Source organism: Podarcis melisellensis (genome assembly GCF_964234715.1).
Source record: "Podarcis melisellensis genome assembly, chromosome: Z".
Lineage (NCBI taxonomy): Eukaryota > Metazoa > Chordata > Lepidosauria > Squamata > Lacertidae > Podarcis > Podarcis melisellensis.
In genome coordinates, this window is record NC_138547.1 from 13,761,917 (window position 1) to 13,777,214 (window position 15,298).

Sequence of the window (15,298 nt, forward strand, 5' to 3'; positions counted from 1 at the left end):
CCAGTGGCTGAAAACAGCAGGCAAGAAGGCTATAGTTAAGACTTATTTGTTGGCTTGTTGGCTGGTTTATTATTTATAGCATTTGTACCCTGCTGTTCAGCCATAAAGGCTCCCAGAGTGGCTTACGTAATATCAAAACAAGGCACTCCCTACCTGCAGGTTTACAATATTTAAAAACCCAAAAACCCAAAACACACAAGGGAAAGGGGACAAGGAGGGAAGAGGAAAATCAGAACTTAAACACCAATTTCTAGACAGCTGTTCCAGTATTGACCAGTTGCCACAGTTCAGAGGCAGGAAGTGCCTGGTACAGTTGGACCTCCAGCACAGCTCTTCTTCCTCTCTTTCCCATTGAGACAGCCTGATGGAATGACTTTTCCCAGATGACAGTTGAGGGACAGAAGGGCTGGCCTGTCTTTCGCAGCCGAGCCGATGTTTCTCAGCTCTCCATTGTGAGATAAGGGCTGTTTAGCAATGGAACTAACTGCCTTAAGGGGTAGCAGGTCTCCTTTTGCTGGAGTTTTTAAGGCAGGGCTTGGCATTTCTCTGCTTGGGATGCAAGAGTTTCATCTTGCACTGTGGATCCTGCACTGAACAGGGGCTTGGATCAGATAAAAACCCTTTCTTCCACATTCCGTGGAGGAGCCTTATGGCTTACCAAGAGAGCAACTGTGTTGGGAGCCATTAGAAAGCTCAGTGTTAGAAAAGACTCCTCTGCCTTGCTTGCAGGTGGTCTCCGCTTCTGTCCCCAGCATCTCCAGATGAGGCTGTGAGTTGGCCTTGTCTGAAACATTGCCAAACAATGTAGACAATACTGAGCTAGATGAGCCATTGGCCTGACTTGATAATATTGCAACTTATTTAAATTAGCCCTTTATTCAGAACTATACAGAGTAGAATATTACTTCTGGGGAAGAACTGGAGCTCAGCGGTAGAGCACCTGCTTTGCATGCAGAAGGTCCCAGGTTCAATCCCCAGCCTCTCCAGGCAGAGCTGGGAAAAGATGCCTTTCCAAAAGCCTGAAGAGCTGCTGCCAATCAGTGTAGACAACACTGAGTTGGATGGGTCAAATGTCTGACTGTATAAAGCAGGTTGCTATGCTCAGAATAACTGTCACTACTTATATAAATTCAAGTGATGTTATTGCAACATTAAGAGGGGCAGAAGTTCATTGGTTGAGACAATTTCCCCTTAAACTGCTGGTTCATGTTTGCTTCAGCCTGTGTGTCTCTTCTTTATAGATCCAGACTCTCAAAGAGCATGCACAGTGCTCTTGTGGTTGCCTGGTTCTCTTCTGTTTACCTGACCTACCACACATTCCGACCGCTCACCTATGGGAAGCCTCCGCTCACCAAAAATCAGCTCCAGGACCTACGCTGGAAGGACAGCTGGGACATCTTGATCAGCAAACACTAGTCTTGCAAGACGGGCAACAAACAGCCCCCTGGGCAACTTAGCCCACTGATCATGTCTGCAAACACATGTACTCTGATTGCTTGATGTGAGGACTTAGAACAGGGGAGGCCTGTCTTGTTCACCCACCTAAAGCAAAACGGGACGGCATCGGCCCTGCTGCAAAAACCTTGCTTACTGAGGTTGGGCAGCTGTGGGTTTTGGCAGGGGTGGGTTGCCAGGGTGTTCCCCCATGAAGTGAGAAAAAAAAGAAAGAGTTTGGATTTGATATCCAACTTTATCACTTCCCTTAAGGAGTCTCAAAGCGGCTAACATTCTCCTTTCCCTTCCTCCCCCACAACAAACACTCTGTGAGGTGAGTGGGGCTGAGAGACTTCAGAGAAGTGTGACTGGCCCAAGGTGACCCAGCAGCTGCATGTGGAGGAGCGGGGATGCGAACCCGGTTCACCAGATCACGAGTCCACCACTTTTAACCACTACACCACACTGGATCTCACAAGTGTGTTGCAAGATCTTGCCAGAAGCTGCTACTGCTTGCTTCTCCCATGGTGGGGGTGGGTACCCGTTGGGGTTAGAGGCAAGAATGACCAGGCTGTCATAATTCCACTGTTCATTCAGCCTTGCCCATCCTGCCAACTGATGACCAGTTTTGACACCACCTTTTAAACTGAAATGGAATCATAGAATTGTAGAGTTGGAAGGGGACCTAAGGGCTGTGTAGCTCAACCCCTTGCAATGCAGGAATCTCAACTAAAGCACCCATGACAGATGGATCAATGAAAACCATTGATTCGGAGTCCAAAATTTGGGAGATGTAGCATTTTACTATTCCCTTATGCATTAAGCAACAGGAAAAAAGGTGGCATCAGAATTGGCCCACTTTAAAGCAGTATTCCCACTCTTGTTTCTGGTAAACTAGAGCCCAGGAGGTTGAATATGGTTGGCGGCCAAGTCCATCTCTTGCTAAACCCGGATCAAGTTCTGTGATTCTGTGGCACAGGCAAAGTCTTGTTCCTCAAGAGGAAAGGGTGATGGTCTCTAGAGAGTGCAGAGGCACTGCTGGGCAATGTCTCACTTTGGCGTTCTGTGTACTGTAAATTATTTTATTTGCTTGTTGGAACTGTATGTATCATTTTAGAATGAGGGTGGAGCACAATCAGTGAATAAAATGTAGACAAGGGAGGAGAAATAATTGGAAGCTGGGCAGCTTTTAAAAAAATAAGAAGAAGAGAAACTTGGCCTAGAGTGCTAACAAAGCAGATGGCACGGAGTGATCTTCAACATACTCTTGTTTTAAACCCTGCCTTTTAGATAGAGCCTTCATCCTTAAGGAGGGAGTTTAATTAATTTTTTTTTTTGCCCTTCACCCTGAAGTGGACTGTTCTCCTATTGAGAGTATTTTGGGAGGACCTTCTCTTACAGATATTACAGAAGTGGCTCCTATACCTGCCAAACATGGGTCTGCTCTAATTCTGCAAGCACTCCAACTCATCTCAAGCAGTGATAAGGAAACTGTTGCCCTCCAGGTGTTTGTTGCCAAACTACAGATCTCATCAGCCCTGGCTCTCCTTGCTAGGGCTGATGGGACTGTAGTTCAGAAAACTCTGGAGGGCCAAAACTTACTCATGCCCACATTAGAAGCAGGGTAGTTTAGTCTCTATATTGCAACAGAGAGTGGGAAGCAAAAAGGGCTGAGTTGAGAAGTAGGAATGTTGCCGTTTAGAGAAAGGCAGTATCATTAATTGCATTAGAACAATTGCTCCTCTAAGAGCATTGCTGATGCCTTTCCTCCTTGGCACTGTGTTAAAGCACACCTGAATACTCGAGACCAGCAAACTGCAAAAACTTCAGCTTTTATAGAGGTGGGCAAACATGCTGATGATCAATTAAGCAGCGGCATTTGATTAGCAGGACCTGCATTCACCTTAGTCCCTTAAGTCCTACGGAAGTAGTAAGGGTCCCTGTTTTGGTTTCATTTTTGTTAAATAAATCATGACACTGTGTAGTATGTCGTGTTGTTCATCTGAGGTTGTATTTACCTAATTTTAAGATTTGGTAAGGAATAGATGATGATGATGATGTCTTGATATGTAAAACCACCAAATTCAAAGAGGGTGTACTTTCTTTCCCCCATGACTCTGTATTCCACCTTTTCCTCCAAGGAGCTCAAGGTGGCAAACGTGGTTCTTCCCTTCTTGCAGTGACTGGCCCAAGGTCACCCAGTGAGCTTCATGGCCAAGCAGGAATTCATACCCTGGTCTCCTAGGTCTTTAACCACCACACCATGCTGGACAGTTCACTGTCTCCTCTCTCAGCTGAACAGAGCCTCCATAAACCTGGATGGTTCCTGTTGAACAAATCCTGGCAACTACTGTATGATTAGCGTACTTGAAACCAAGGTAGGATTTGCACTGACCATATTCCTTTTGATCATATTATGGAGGTTCATAAATACACACACACAATGGAGGAAGGCAAAAACAACTCAGTCATGTGCCATTTTTCCATGTTTTTTTATTTATTAACAAAGCCAAAACAAACCAACTAACTGAGTCAAGCCTTGCTTTTAGAAAATGTAGAGCTGGCAAGGCCTCACTTTTACCACTTGCCTGGGGGTTAAAATGACTCTATAAAAACCACTGATCAGGTATTTTCCAACGTCAAAACAAGATCTCCGACTTTGAAAAATGCCACCTGGTAGTGGCAGCGATAGCAGCACAAATGCATTTTAATAGAAAAACATTTTAGATGAGGCAAACACTGTTTACTTAGTGGTGATTACTGATCAAAGAAGAATCTACCACTCGTTAAAACTACAAGTCAACTGGAAGCCATAAAGGGATGGATTCTGCTATTGCCCACAGCTGATCTCAGCGGTTGCCCTTGTCTTGCTATATAGAGAGCGCAGAACTGTTCAGTCAGTTCTCTCTATGCTGGCTAGATGCAGTCTGTGAAAAGGCAGCTGCTTTATATTTAAAAACACACATCCTCCTAAGTCTATCCCGTCGTTACCTAGTGGAGTGCATAAAACCACCAAAGTTATCCCCTCCACCCCGGTCCTTGAGAAAGCACCATAAAATTGAGAGATAGAAGGGGGCAGGCTACCCCCATGGTTGCTAGAAGATAATGGTGATGCTGGATTTTTTTTTTGTACTAAAATGATTCTGGCTTTTAAAGCTAATGGCCACCCTTTTCTTCTTTCCCTTAGCAGAGAGACAATACGCGGCAGAAGAGAAATTGCACACCATTCCACATGGCCCTTTCCTAACTCAAAATATTATGCAAAAGTCTTGCTTTAATGAAATGAATTTGCAGGAAGATAAATTTGACTCTGAAAAGCAGCCTTCTGGCCATCACTCCTGTGTCAAATTATATTGGGGGGGGGGGTAAGAAATAGGGAACGCACAAAGACAATTTGCTTGCCTGTGGCAGACCCATTTTCTTTCCTAGAAAATTAAAAACCATGGCAGGCAAAGACTAGAGAGAACACCAATAAAAGGAGCACTTTTCTTTTTAACTTCTGGGGCAGATTTAGGTACTATCTGAAAGGAGAGAAACTAAAAACAGAAGGCAGTTTAAAACCACAGATTTGTCACCTCTTGGAAGAGAATATGGAGCACTGAAGGGCATCCAAAGGGAACCTTGGAACCGGTCAAAAGTCCAGCTGGTGTGGGAGGGGCTTCCGGCCGCCTTAGTGGGGGCGGCTGCTGGACTCCAAGTGGGACCGTTTGCCGGGAGCCAGCAGTGGGCTGCTGTCTACTTGCTCAGGGAAGGGCCTCTTGGAGGAGCGTCCATGCCCGTTCATCGTCCCACGCTGCCACTTGCAGAGGTCACCATTAAGAATGTCCTGGATATGCTGCACAATGAGGTTTATAGCAACTGCCGGAAGAAAGGCAAGAGGTGAGTGGAGGAATTAATTACGGGAAGGGGACAGAGGTCAGTGGCAAACTAAGCACAGGGTCTGGCATCTACATTATTGCTAATTATTACAAAGGAATCGAGGGGCAGGTGGTGGAAAATTCCAGCTAATAACCATTTCAGAAGTCTGTGCATCTTCTTTGCCTGAAATGAATATACAAAATGAGCCTTCAGGAGCCTAGAACGGCAAAAATGCCTCTTACCCATGTTGTCCACTCCTCGAGGGATAATCACATCAGCGTATTTCTTGGTCTGGAGATAAGAAATACAACAACTGTGAGTCTATGAACAAACCTCCAGAGCTGCCTCTAGTGCCCTCTAGACATTGGTGGACTTCAACTCCCAGCATCCCTCAACATCCCCATTCTGGCTCAGTCTGATGAGAGCTAGAGTCCCAACCACATCTAGAGAGTTCCAGGTGAGGGAAGGCTGCTCTGGAGACACCTGACCTCTGCCTTTAGGGCAGGAAGGGAGCAAGGAGGCTAAGTCCATGTGGACTTTGTGAAGACGCTTCCTCTTGTTACTGGTGTCATTTATGACAGAGGAATCTTCCTCAGATCAGATTACTGTTCCCTTCTGGGCAACCCTCCAAGAGCCACATTCCAGTGATGGGTGGAACCGGAGGGAAAAGCAGATGGGGCAACCTATAAATTTTACCTTTGTAGAAACTAGCCTACTATACAAACACTGATGGACTCAACTCCAGCACCCAGACAAGTGAGAGGCATCAGTGGAGTTCAGGGAAGCATTCCAGCCAGGGAAATACATGTTTTGCAGCAAGGGCTTTGAGAGATGTAGCCTGGGGGAGTGTTCTGAAGGCCTGACACATCTGCAAGGCTTACAGTTTCCCAGGGCTGACTTTTCACAAGGTACTTTGGAGAACACACCCCACCAGCCCCAGCCACCACAGCCAACAACCAGGGAGGGATGGGAGCTGTAGTTCAGAACATCTGGATAGCACCAGGGGTTGGGGAAGGCTGTCAAAGAGGCACAATTCTTTCTGGGATGCAAGAAGTCCCTCTGGGTTCCATTCCCAGGTGAGGCTTTGTCCCAGAAGAAAGCGGGGAACCACACAATTAAGCTCAGTGGAATAACACAATTTAGGACACAGAAAGCCCCAGATCAGCATCTCCAGCTAAAATAAATAACCAAGGAGCAGCTGATGGGGAAAATACCTCCTCTCTGCTTGAGACTCAGGAAAGCTGCTGTCAGAATAGACACTACCTAGCTAGATGACCTAACAGTCTGACCTGGTCTAAGGCCACTTCCTATATTCCTAACATGAAGGGGAGGGGGAAGAAACCATAGGTTTGATTCCAAGCCAATGTTTATGAAACCTCTCTTGAGACAGCCAGAGAGATACTGCGAGGAGGAAATGCTCCTCCACCAGCCTTCCATGCTTCCAAAATGGGCTTGAGAGGGAGGAGGGGGGATAAAAGATTCTGGTACCGGCAAACAGAACTCTTCGAAGGCAGGCTTGACAAACGTTGTGTACTGGGTCAGGATCTGCTCCAGGTCCCTTCCCCGCTTCATATCCCGGAGAACTACAGCCGGAGGAACCAAACAGGGCAGTTTAAAGAGACAAAAGAAAGTCTTTCTTCAAGCAGCACAGAAATACAACCACAGTTCAAGTCCACAAGATGTAGTGATGGCCAGCAACGTAGAATGATTCAAAAGAGGACTGGACCAAGTCATGGGGAATAATAAGGCTATTGATGGCTACAAGCCACAACGTCTATGTTCTGTGTTCCAATGTTGGTGACAATATATGCCTTGGCATACCAGTTGCTGGGAATCACAAGTGCTGTTGGTCTCATGTCCTTCTTGTGGGCTTCCCATTACATCTTCTGGTTGACCATTACAGGATGCTGGACTAGATGAACGAATGACCTGACCCAGAAGGGTTCTCCTTATGTTCTTAGTTCAGAACATCTGGAGGTTGGGGAAGATGTAGTGATGTCCTCTCCCTTAGATGGCTTCAAATTTGTGGAGGAGAGGCTATCAGTAGTTCTAGGTTCTACTTCCATGGTCTCCATTCTACTTCTCCCTAACATATTTAGAACATTGCTTCCTGTATACCCAAGGGATGAGGAACCTGCAGCCCTCTGGATGTTGTGGGACTCCAACTCCCATCAGTCTCAGCCAACATGGCCAAGGATCAGGGATGCCAGGAGTTGGAAGTCCAGCAACATCCAAAAGGCCTTAGGTTTCCCCATCCCTGACTGAAGTAGCAGCATTCCTCTTCAATGCCTCTGTTTAGAAGCATAGGGATGCGGGTGGTGCTGTGGTCTAAATCACCGAGTTTCTTGGGCTTGCCAATCAGAAGGTTGGTGGTTCGAATCTGCACAACGGGGTGAGCTTCCGTTGCTCTGTCCCAGCTCCTGCCTACCTAGCAGTTTGAAAGCACACCAGTGCGAGTAGATAAATTGGTACCACTGCGGTGGGATGGTAAACGGCATTTCCGTGCGCTCTGGTTTCCATCACGGTGTTCCGTGGCACCAGAAGCGGTTTAGTCCTGCTGGCCACACGACCCAGAAAGCTGTCTGTGGGAAAACTCCGGTTCCCTCAGCCTGAAAGTGAGATGAGCACCACAACCCCATAGTCACCTTTGACTGGACTTAACCGTCCAGGGGTCCTTTACCTTTTACCTTTACCTCTGAAGAAGCATTTCCTAATGAGAAAAGAGATCTTTTTTTTATCAGGGCCGGGGAATCTGTGACCCTCCAGATGTTGCTGGACTCCAGCTCCCATCAGCCCCAGACAGCATGGCCAATGGTTTATGGGATAGTGGAGGCAACATCTAAGGAAGTTTCTGACCCCTGTGGTAAAAGGGTTTAAATAAATTCCAAGAAACCAGGGGTTACCTCTCCGGGAGAGCCTGACATCTGAGTCCGTATCAACGAAAAGACGGAGATGAAACATGTCCCGGATATCTTGAGTATAGAATACCAGAATTCCCTCAAACAGCACCACATCTGCAGGGTAGACCATAGTCGTCTCAGGCAGCCTGCAGTGGACATGACACGGAATGGCAAGATGTGGTTAAGAAAGGTCCCAGTGTGACTGTTGCAAATGCCCAGGGAGAACATCTGGAATGTCATGCTTCCCGTTTCAGCACTTTAGAATGCTTGAGGGGGCTGGGGATGTTTAGCCTGGAGAACAGGAGACCGAGAGGTGATAGGATAGCCATATTCAAAGAACTGAAGGGCTGTCACATGGAAGAGGGAGCAAGTTTGTTTTCTGCCGCTCCAGAGGGTAGGACCCAATGAATTCAAATGACCTTAGGAAGATCTTTCTGATGGTAAGAGCTGTTCCCCAGGGGAACAAGCTACGTCAGGACGTGGTCATCTTTCAGGGATTCTTTAGCTGCGATCCCTGCATTTGTAGAGGGTTGGACAAGATGACCCTTTCCAACTCTACAATTCTAAGACCACATTTTGCCCCCAAAAACAGGAAATGCATACTGACCTGGAATGGGTCACAAAATCGTACGTTGGAACCTCAACCGTTTGGCCATCCACAATATTCTTCAACGTCATTTGCATTAATTCATTGTCAAAAGCATCTGTGCAATGCAAAAAGATAAGGGTGGCCAAACGAAACTGGATCAGCAGCAGAGGCAGTTTCAGATTGAAGATGCACTGCAAGTCAGGCACTATGACGGTGGTACAAAAGCTGCTTCCACGCAGTCTGATCTCGTGTACTGAGGACCCATGCAGGCGATGTGAATTACTGGTCCTGTATCACAGCAGCAACTAACAAATAGGGCTTTTATTACCTGTTTGACAGGTGGGATGTGGAGGCAATTTCACCTGTACAAGGGGGCAAAAGCAGATGGTTCTGTGCAGTGCTAGCCCTGCTCAGAGTAGAACCACTGGAATGGATGGCCTTGACTTAGGTGCTTAAATTTCAGTGGGTCTACTCTGAACAGGGCTTAGCTGGCTGCAACATAAAGCTATCTATGGACAGCATCTTCAAAGGCAAGGTTTTTTAAAAAAAAAAATACAGTGGTACCTCGGGTTAAGTACTTAATTCATTCCGGAGGTCTGTTCTTAATCTGAAACTGTTCTTAACCTGAAGCACCACTTTAGCTAATGGGGCCTCCTGCTGCAGCTGCTGTGCCGTTGGAGCACAATTTCTGTTCTCATCCTGAAGCAAAGTTCTTAACCCGAGGTAATATTTCTGGGTTAGCGGAGTCTGTAAACTGAAGCGTATGTAACCTGAAGTGTATGTAACCTGAGGTACCCCTGTAAATGAATGCTGGGTTTAATTTTTAAAAATATAGACAATATTTGTTCCCAAGATTCTCCAGATCACAGGCTGGAAAACACAAAGTGAGACTGCTGCTGGATGCCATAAGCATAAAATTTGAGGGGCAGACATCCACTCTGAGGGAGACCCTGTTTCCCATCCATAGGACTGCTAAGTGTACTGTCTAAAAATTACCCGGCTGCCCCACTGGGTATACCTGGGTGATCAAAGTTGTACTGTCCCTTCAGGGCTTTTGCCTTCTGCTCCGTCGTAAGCACTTTATAGAACCGATCCTGGCTGAGGATAACGACTTTCCGCTGGCGGTGATCCACTTCATTTTGCCCCACCAACTCCATGATTTTCTCACACACTGTCGACTGCCCAGGAGGAGGAGAATTTTGGAACACATCAGAAAAACAAACCCACCTACGCACGTGGTCGAAATTTCTCAGCCTAACATACCTAAAACAATGAACATAGCACTATAGTCCACGAAGGAAGAGGCAGATGTAACCATAAATTTAAACTGAACAGAAGGAGAAGACCCTATAAACCAGAAGCCTTATAGTGCCTGCTTTATCATGCAAAGTAATGAGGGACTTGGGGGGATTTTTTGTGGGGAGAGCAGTGGTGGACCTACATTTTGGGGGCCTTGAAGCTTGAACTGTTATGGTGTGCCCTTCCCAACCAGCAATGAGGTCTGGGTAACCATTCTTATCTTCTTCAGTGGGTTGTTCCACAACAGATCACAACAATTTTCAAAGAAATTGTAACTACTGCACCTCACATTTTGATTAAAATTGCTGTACTGGATTATCTTGCATGTCAAAGCCACTGGTGTGAATAATAATAAAAAAATCCTATGCCTTATTGTTTTCTAGTTATGGGGGGAGGAAATGAAAAATAGGGGAAATTTGGGGTGTCCTTTTTGAAGAAAAAAATGTAAGCTATGTGGACTAAACTCACCTCTGCGCCCCCTCTGAAGATTTAGTTTCAATAGTTTCATAACAGATCATCTCTCCCTGGAGACCTAGAGATGTGAGGATAAACTGCTCCGCCTCCTTTCTTTTAGCAAATGTTTTGTGTCACTGGGGAAGTGGTAATTCTGTATTGATTTGTTTTGGATGTTTGTATGTGATGCCAATAAAAGGTTTGGTGATGATGATAATGGATCATCATCTGCCCCTGGATGGTGGAGCGGGAATCACAGGCAAAAAAACACTGTGGAGTAGGCACTAAAAAGTGTCAGACTAGGCCCTGGGAGAGATCAAGGCTCAAAACTTCCCTACTCCAACCATGAAGCCCACCGAGTGACCAGTTCCATAAGTGTCTCAGCCTAACCCACCTCACGGGGTTGCTGTGAGGGTAAAATAGGGCGGGGGGTGGGTGGGAGAAGAATACACGTGACCCCCTTGGAGGAAAGATGAGATACAAACGTTAGAATAAATGCAATGTAAGCATCACCATCATGATCAGGGACGTTTAAAGGTGTCAGGAGAGATATAGGAAAAATTCTCAGGGATTTGAAGCTTTTGCAAGAATCGCGCACAGGTTTTAACTGGTCCGCAGTGCAATGCAATGCAATCAGGAGAATTAACTCACATTCTGTTGCTTTGCTTGCAATATCGTTATTTTGTTGTTTTTGCATTTTTATTTTGCACTCTGGCAGGGGCGCGGCGGCCCACGTAGCCAGGGAGCCCCCGCTTACCTACCTTGCCGCTGGCGGTGCCTCCGCTCACCCCGATCAGGAAAGGACGCGGATGCGGCCGCTCCACCTCCCCGGTACCCGGCAGGCTGCTGCTGCTGTTAGTACTACCGCTGCACCCGATGCCATTGCTGCCCGTAGTGGCCATGGCTTGGGCATTGCAGAAAGGGCCGGCCCCGTCTCAGATGCCGCAGCTGCCACTGCCCCAGGACGCACAGACTCCATCTCCCAGCAACCACAGCGCGGCGGGGAGCGCTCCGTCGGCTCATGGGCGGGCCGCGGGGCACGCTGGGAAACGAAGTTCTTTAGCCTCCTCCGGAGAGCTTGCGCAAAGTCGGTTGCGCACGAAGGCGGTAGTGATAAGGGGCGGGGCGGGGGCGCCGTGGGCGGGGCTTTCGGGGTTAGGAGGCGGGGCTGAAGCTGGGAAGGAAGCGCAATAAAGTGCTGCAGCACAGGATAAAAAAAAAAAGTTAAATACTTGGAAATCCGAGCAACTATAATCAACCAAATTTTGTTCATTGCGCTGCAGCACACAAGGCTGAGTACACAGCATACATTTAAAGTGCATTATTCATTACCAGCACCAAGAATCCTGGGAACTGCAGTTATGGGTTTTGGGAATAGTAGTACTGTCAAGGGATTATCTACAATTTTCAGGATTATTTGGGGGGAATTATGTACCGGGTACTTTAAATGTATGCCATGTAGGCAGCCTAAGAGACTTGTGACATCTAAAAGACTAACAATTCACTTTAGCTTATGCAAATTGTTTATTAAATTTCTATCCCACAGTTCCTTTCAAAAGGAGCCCAGGAGTGGCAGAAATACTATTAAAAATAAAATAAAATATATTAAAAACCATTTGTAACATCTAAAATCATCCCCCATCCTCCAGTAGCTTCAGGGTTAACTGAATATCTCAATAGGACTTGGCAGCAGAAAGAAAAACAGCTAACCCCAAATTACATTCTGAAGCTGGGGCAGCAGTGGCAGAGCAAGCAGAATTGGAATGGAGTAACCATCCACTGAGTGCTGGACAAAAGCCCTTGCACCATTATGATAGGACTGGAAGCGCCTACACCTGTGAAACAACATGTGGAAGGCTCAGCCAAATGGCAAGCTGCGCCTCCAGGCAACACCCAGTAGTGCAGGATCTTAGAGCGCCAGAGGAGGAAGTGGTGCTGGCCAGAGTGCCAGTACCCTAGAGCCTAGGTAAAGGGAACATAGTTCCGCATGGCACCTATGGGCAGATTGCAAGGGGAAGGAAAGGTGCTGCTACATAATATCAGCGCAGAGGATGTGGTGCTTCTGGGTGGCCAGCGCATAGCCCAGCTGATTTGTGAAAAACTGGGCACACCAGCCATCCAACAGGTAGCAGAGCCAGGGCTCCCCACCAACCCTGGTGCCAACTCCAGGGGCCTCGTGGGCTTGTGTACCCACAAAAATGTTGCTGTGGGTGCCCAGCCTCTGCCCCTGCTGCTGCTGCCACCTGCCGCCTTACCTCTGGCGCTGTGGTGGTGACTGGGCTGAAGCCTGTGCCTCCATTGTGCGGCCTCTGTTGAGGCTTGCTGCAGCCATGGATGTGGTTATGGGGTGGTTCTGTAGGTGGCCTCAATAGAGGCTCCACAGCAGAGGCCCAGGCCCAGTTGCTATTGCAGTGCTGGAGCACGGTTGTGCGCTGCGCATCATGATGTGGCAATGTGACGTCACACTGACATGACGGTGTGGTGCGTGCAGAGTACCCACAGCGCGGGGCCGAAGTCAGTGCACCTGCTACCAACAGAAGGGGTAAAGTTTTCGGATCCACAGATTGTGAGTTAACACCAGGACAGAAGGTACAGTGGTGCCCCGCAAGACGAATGCCTCGCAAGACGGAAAACCCACTAGACGAAAGGGTTTTCCGTTTTGGAGGTGCTTCGCAAAACGAATTTCCTATGGGCTTGCTTCGCAAGACGAAAATGACTTGCGAGTTCCTGCGGGGTTTTTTTCCTCCCCCCCCCTTTTCCCAAGCCGCTAAGCCGCTTATCAGCTGATCCGCTAAGCCACTTATCAGCTGATCCGCTAAGCAGCTAATCCGCTTATCAGCTGATCCGCTAAGCAGCTAAGCCACTTATCAGCTGATCCGCTAAGCAGCTAAGCCACTTATCAGCTGATCCGCTAAGCAGCTAATCCGCTTATCAGCTGATCCGCTTATCAGCTGATCCGCTAAGCCACTTATCAGCTGATCCGCTAAGCCACTTATCAGCTGATCCGCTAAGCCACTAATAGCGCTAATTCGCTAATGGGCTTGCATCGCAAGACGAAAAAACCGCAAGACGAAGAGACTTGCAGAACGGATTCTTTTCGTCTTGCGAGGCACCACTGTATGGGTTGTTTATCCCAATCAACTCAACCAACCTGATGAGATGATCAGTCAGAGCTACTTACTGCGTGGTAATAACTAACGCCGTTTGCCCAATTCATCTGCGTACAGCTTAAGTAAGGTGCAGGAATAACGGGATTCTCGGCCTGCTTAGAGGAAGCATAACACACTACCTGTGTCATACAGTCCTTTATCTTGTGTGTATTATGTTCCCCATATTGTATATAACCTTTTTTTTTTTAAAATGCAAGCAGGTCATGGGAAAGGGAAACAAGCAATTGATGGACGCAACCCAATAAACTCTTCTGTGCATGAGCAGCAAGTTCCTTTCTAGAACCGAAGACTGATGTGACAGACAACTGGAAACAGTCCTATTCCCAAGTGCAAGCTGTTATTGGGGGGGGGGGGCTGAGAGAGCAGAACAATTAGTAAGATATGAAGGGAAGATAGTGTAAAGCCAAGGGGTGGAATGTGGTGGAAATGCAGAAGAATTGCAATTGAGGTGGTGTGGGTGGCCTTGCGCAATTCACCCTTCGTCTAATGAGGTGCTGCTGACTTCATTGCTTGCAGGAGCGCTTCTGTTCTTGGAGATGGCCCAGCTGTGGGTTAATTGCTTTGCTGGCGTAGATCATGGGTAGGCAACCTAAGGCCTGGGTGCCAGATCCGGCCCAATCGCCTTCTAAACCTGACCGGCGGACGGCCCGGGAATCAGCGTGTTTTTACATGAGTAGAATGTGTCCTTTTATTTAAAATGCATCTCTGGGTTATTTGTGGGGCATAGGAATTCATCTTTATTTTATTTTCAAAATATAGTCTGGGCCCCCACAAGGTCTGAGGGACAGTGGACCGGCCCCCTGCTGAAAAAGTTTGCTGACCTCTGGCCTAGATCATGTCAGATGAAGGTAACCTAGAGAAAGGGAAGCTTTGCTGCAGTTCTAAACTGCTGATATGTGCAGCATAGCCTGGCCAGGCTGAGAAATACCGTAATTTTCCATCCATAAGATGCCCCCATGTATAAGACACCCTTATTTTTTGGGACTCAAGAAAACGGGGGGAGATGACACAGAGTTATTGAGCTTTTTTTAGGGGGGACTGCTGAAAATCGCTCACCTGCACGCATCCAAAACTACACCTCTTGTCTTTCCCCTCGCCAGCAGAAGCGGCCTGCGCAACTGCCACAGTGTCAGCCAATCAACACCAGCCATTGATGCAGCAACCAATAACACACCCAATAGTTGCTGACAGCCGCAGCAGCAACCAATCAAACATCTACCCCATGCACTATCCATGTATAAGAAAAAAACCATAGTCTTATACATGGAAAAGTACGGTACTTTGCTGCTACATCCCTGGGGCTTTCTGCAGCTGAAAGGAGGGTTTCTGCCATTTGTATCCTTGTGTAAAGCAGGGTCTGGTATTCTTGTGTCAAGATCCTTTGGCCTTTGGCAAAACAGAAAAGTAGCTCTGTTTTTGATACAAATGTCTGGGCACATTTTTGCCTCCACAAAGGGAATGGCTTCCACCCCAACATGGGATGACCTTCTTTGAAGAACCATAGCTCCCTGGTAGAGCACCTGCCTTGCAAGCAGAAGGTCCCAGCATCTATTCCCAGCATCTCCAGGTAGGGCTGCAAAACTCTAAGACCCCAG

General features: G+C 47.4%; 2 protein-coding genes across 5 annotated transcripts in view; one reads left to right on the forward strand and one right to left on the reverse strand.

Annotated features, from left to right (window-relative positions):
• POMT1 (protein O-mannosyltransferase 1) overlaps positions 1-4,676 on the forward strand; it is a 31,970-nt gene extending 27,294 nt beyond the window's left edge. For all 4 annotated transcript variants that reach the window (XM_081897163.1, XM_081897165.1, XM_081897164.1 and 1 more), the window contains one exon: positions 1,242-4,676. In XM_081897163.1, the coding sequence (XP_081753289.1) occupies positions 1,242-1,416 (175 nt within the window). In that variant the 3' untranslated portion in view covers positions 1,417-4,676. The remainder of the gene's footprint in view (positions 1-1,241) is intronic.
• Positions 3,911-11,509, reverse strand: UCK1 (uridine-cytidine kinase 1). The gene is made up of 7 exons (XM_081897202.1): positions 11,295-11,509; positions 9,800-9,959; positions 8,800-8,896; positions 8,196-8,338; positions 6,781-6,875; positions 5,535-5,583; positions 3,911-5,292 (listed from the first exon to the last, which is right to left on the reverse strand). The coding sequence occupies exons 1-7, from the start codon at positions 11,433-11,435 to the stop codon at positions 5,105-5,107; spliced, it is 873 nt and encodes a 290-aa protein (XP_081753328.1). The 5' UTR covers positions 11,436-11,509; the 3' UTR covers positions 3,911-5,104.
• Positions 11,510-15,298: the final 3,789 nt, after the last annotated feature.

Excerpts from the sequence above, each read along its gene's own strand:
- UCK1 (XM_081897202.1), bottom strand. The coding sequence starts at position 11,435 with ATGGCCACTACGGGCAGCAATGGCATCGGGTGCAGCGGTAGTACTAAC. Across the intron at positions 8,897-9,799 it reads GTACAACTTTGATCACCCAG|ATGCTTTTGACAATGAATTA; the intron begins GTATACCCAGTG and ends TGCATTGCACAG. Across the intron at positions 8,339-8,799 it reads GATTTTGTGACCCATTCCAG|GCTGCCTGAGACGACTATGG; the intron begins GTCAGTATGCAT and ends TGTCCACTGCAG.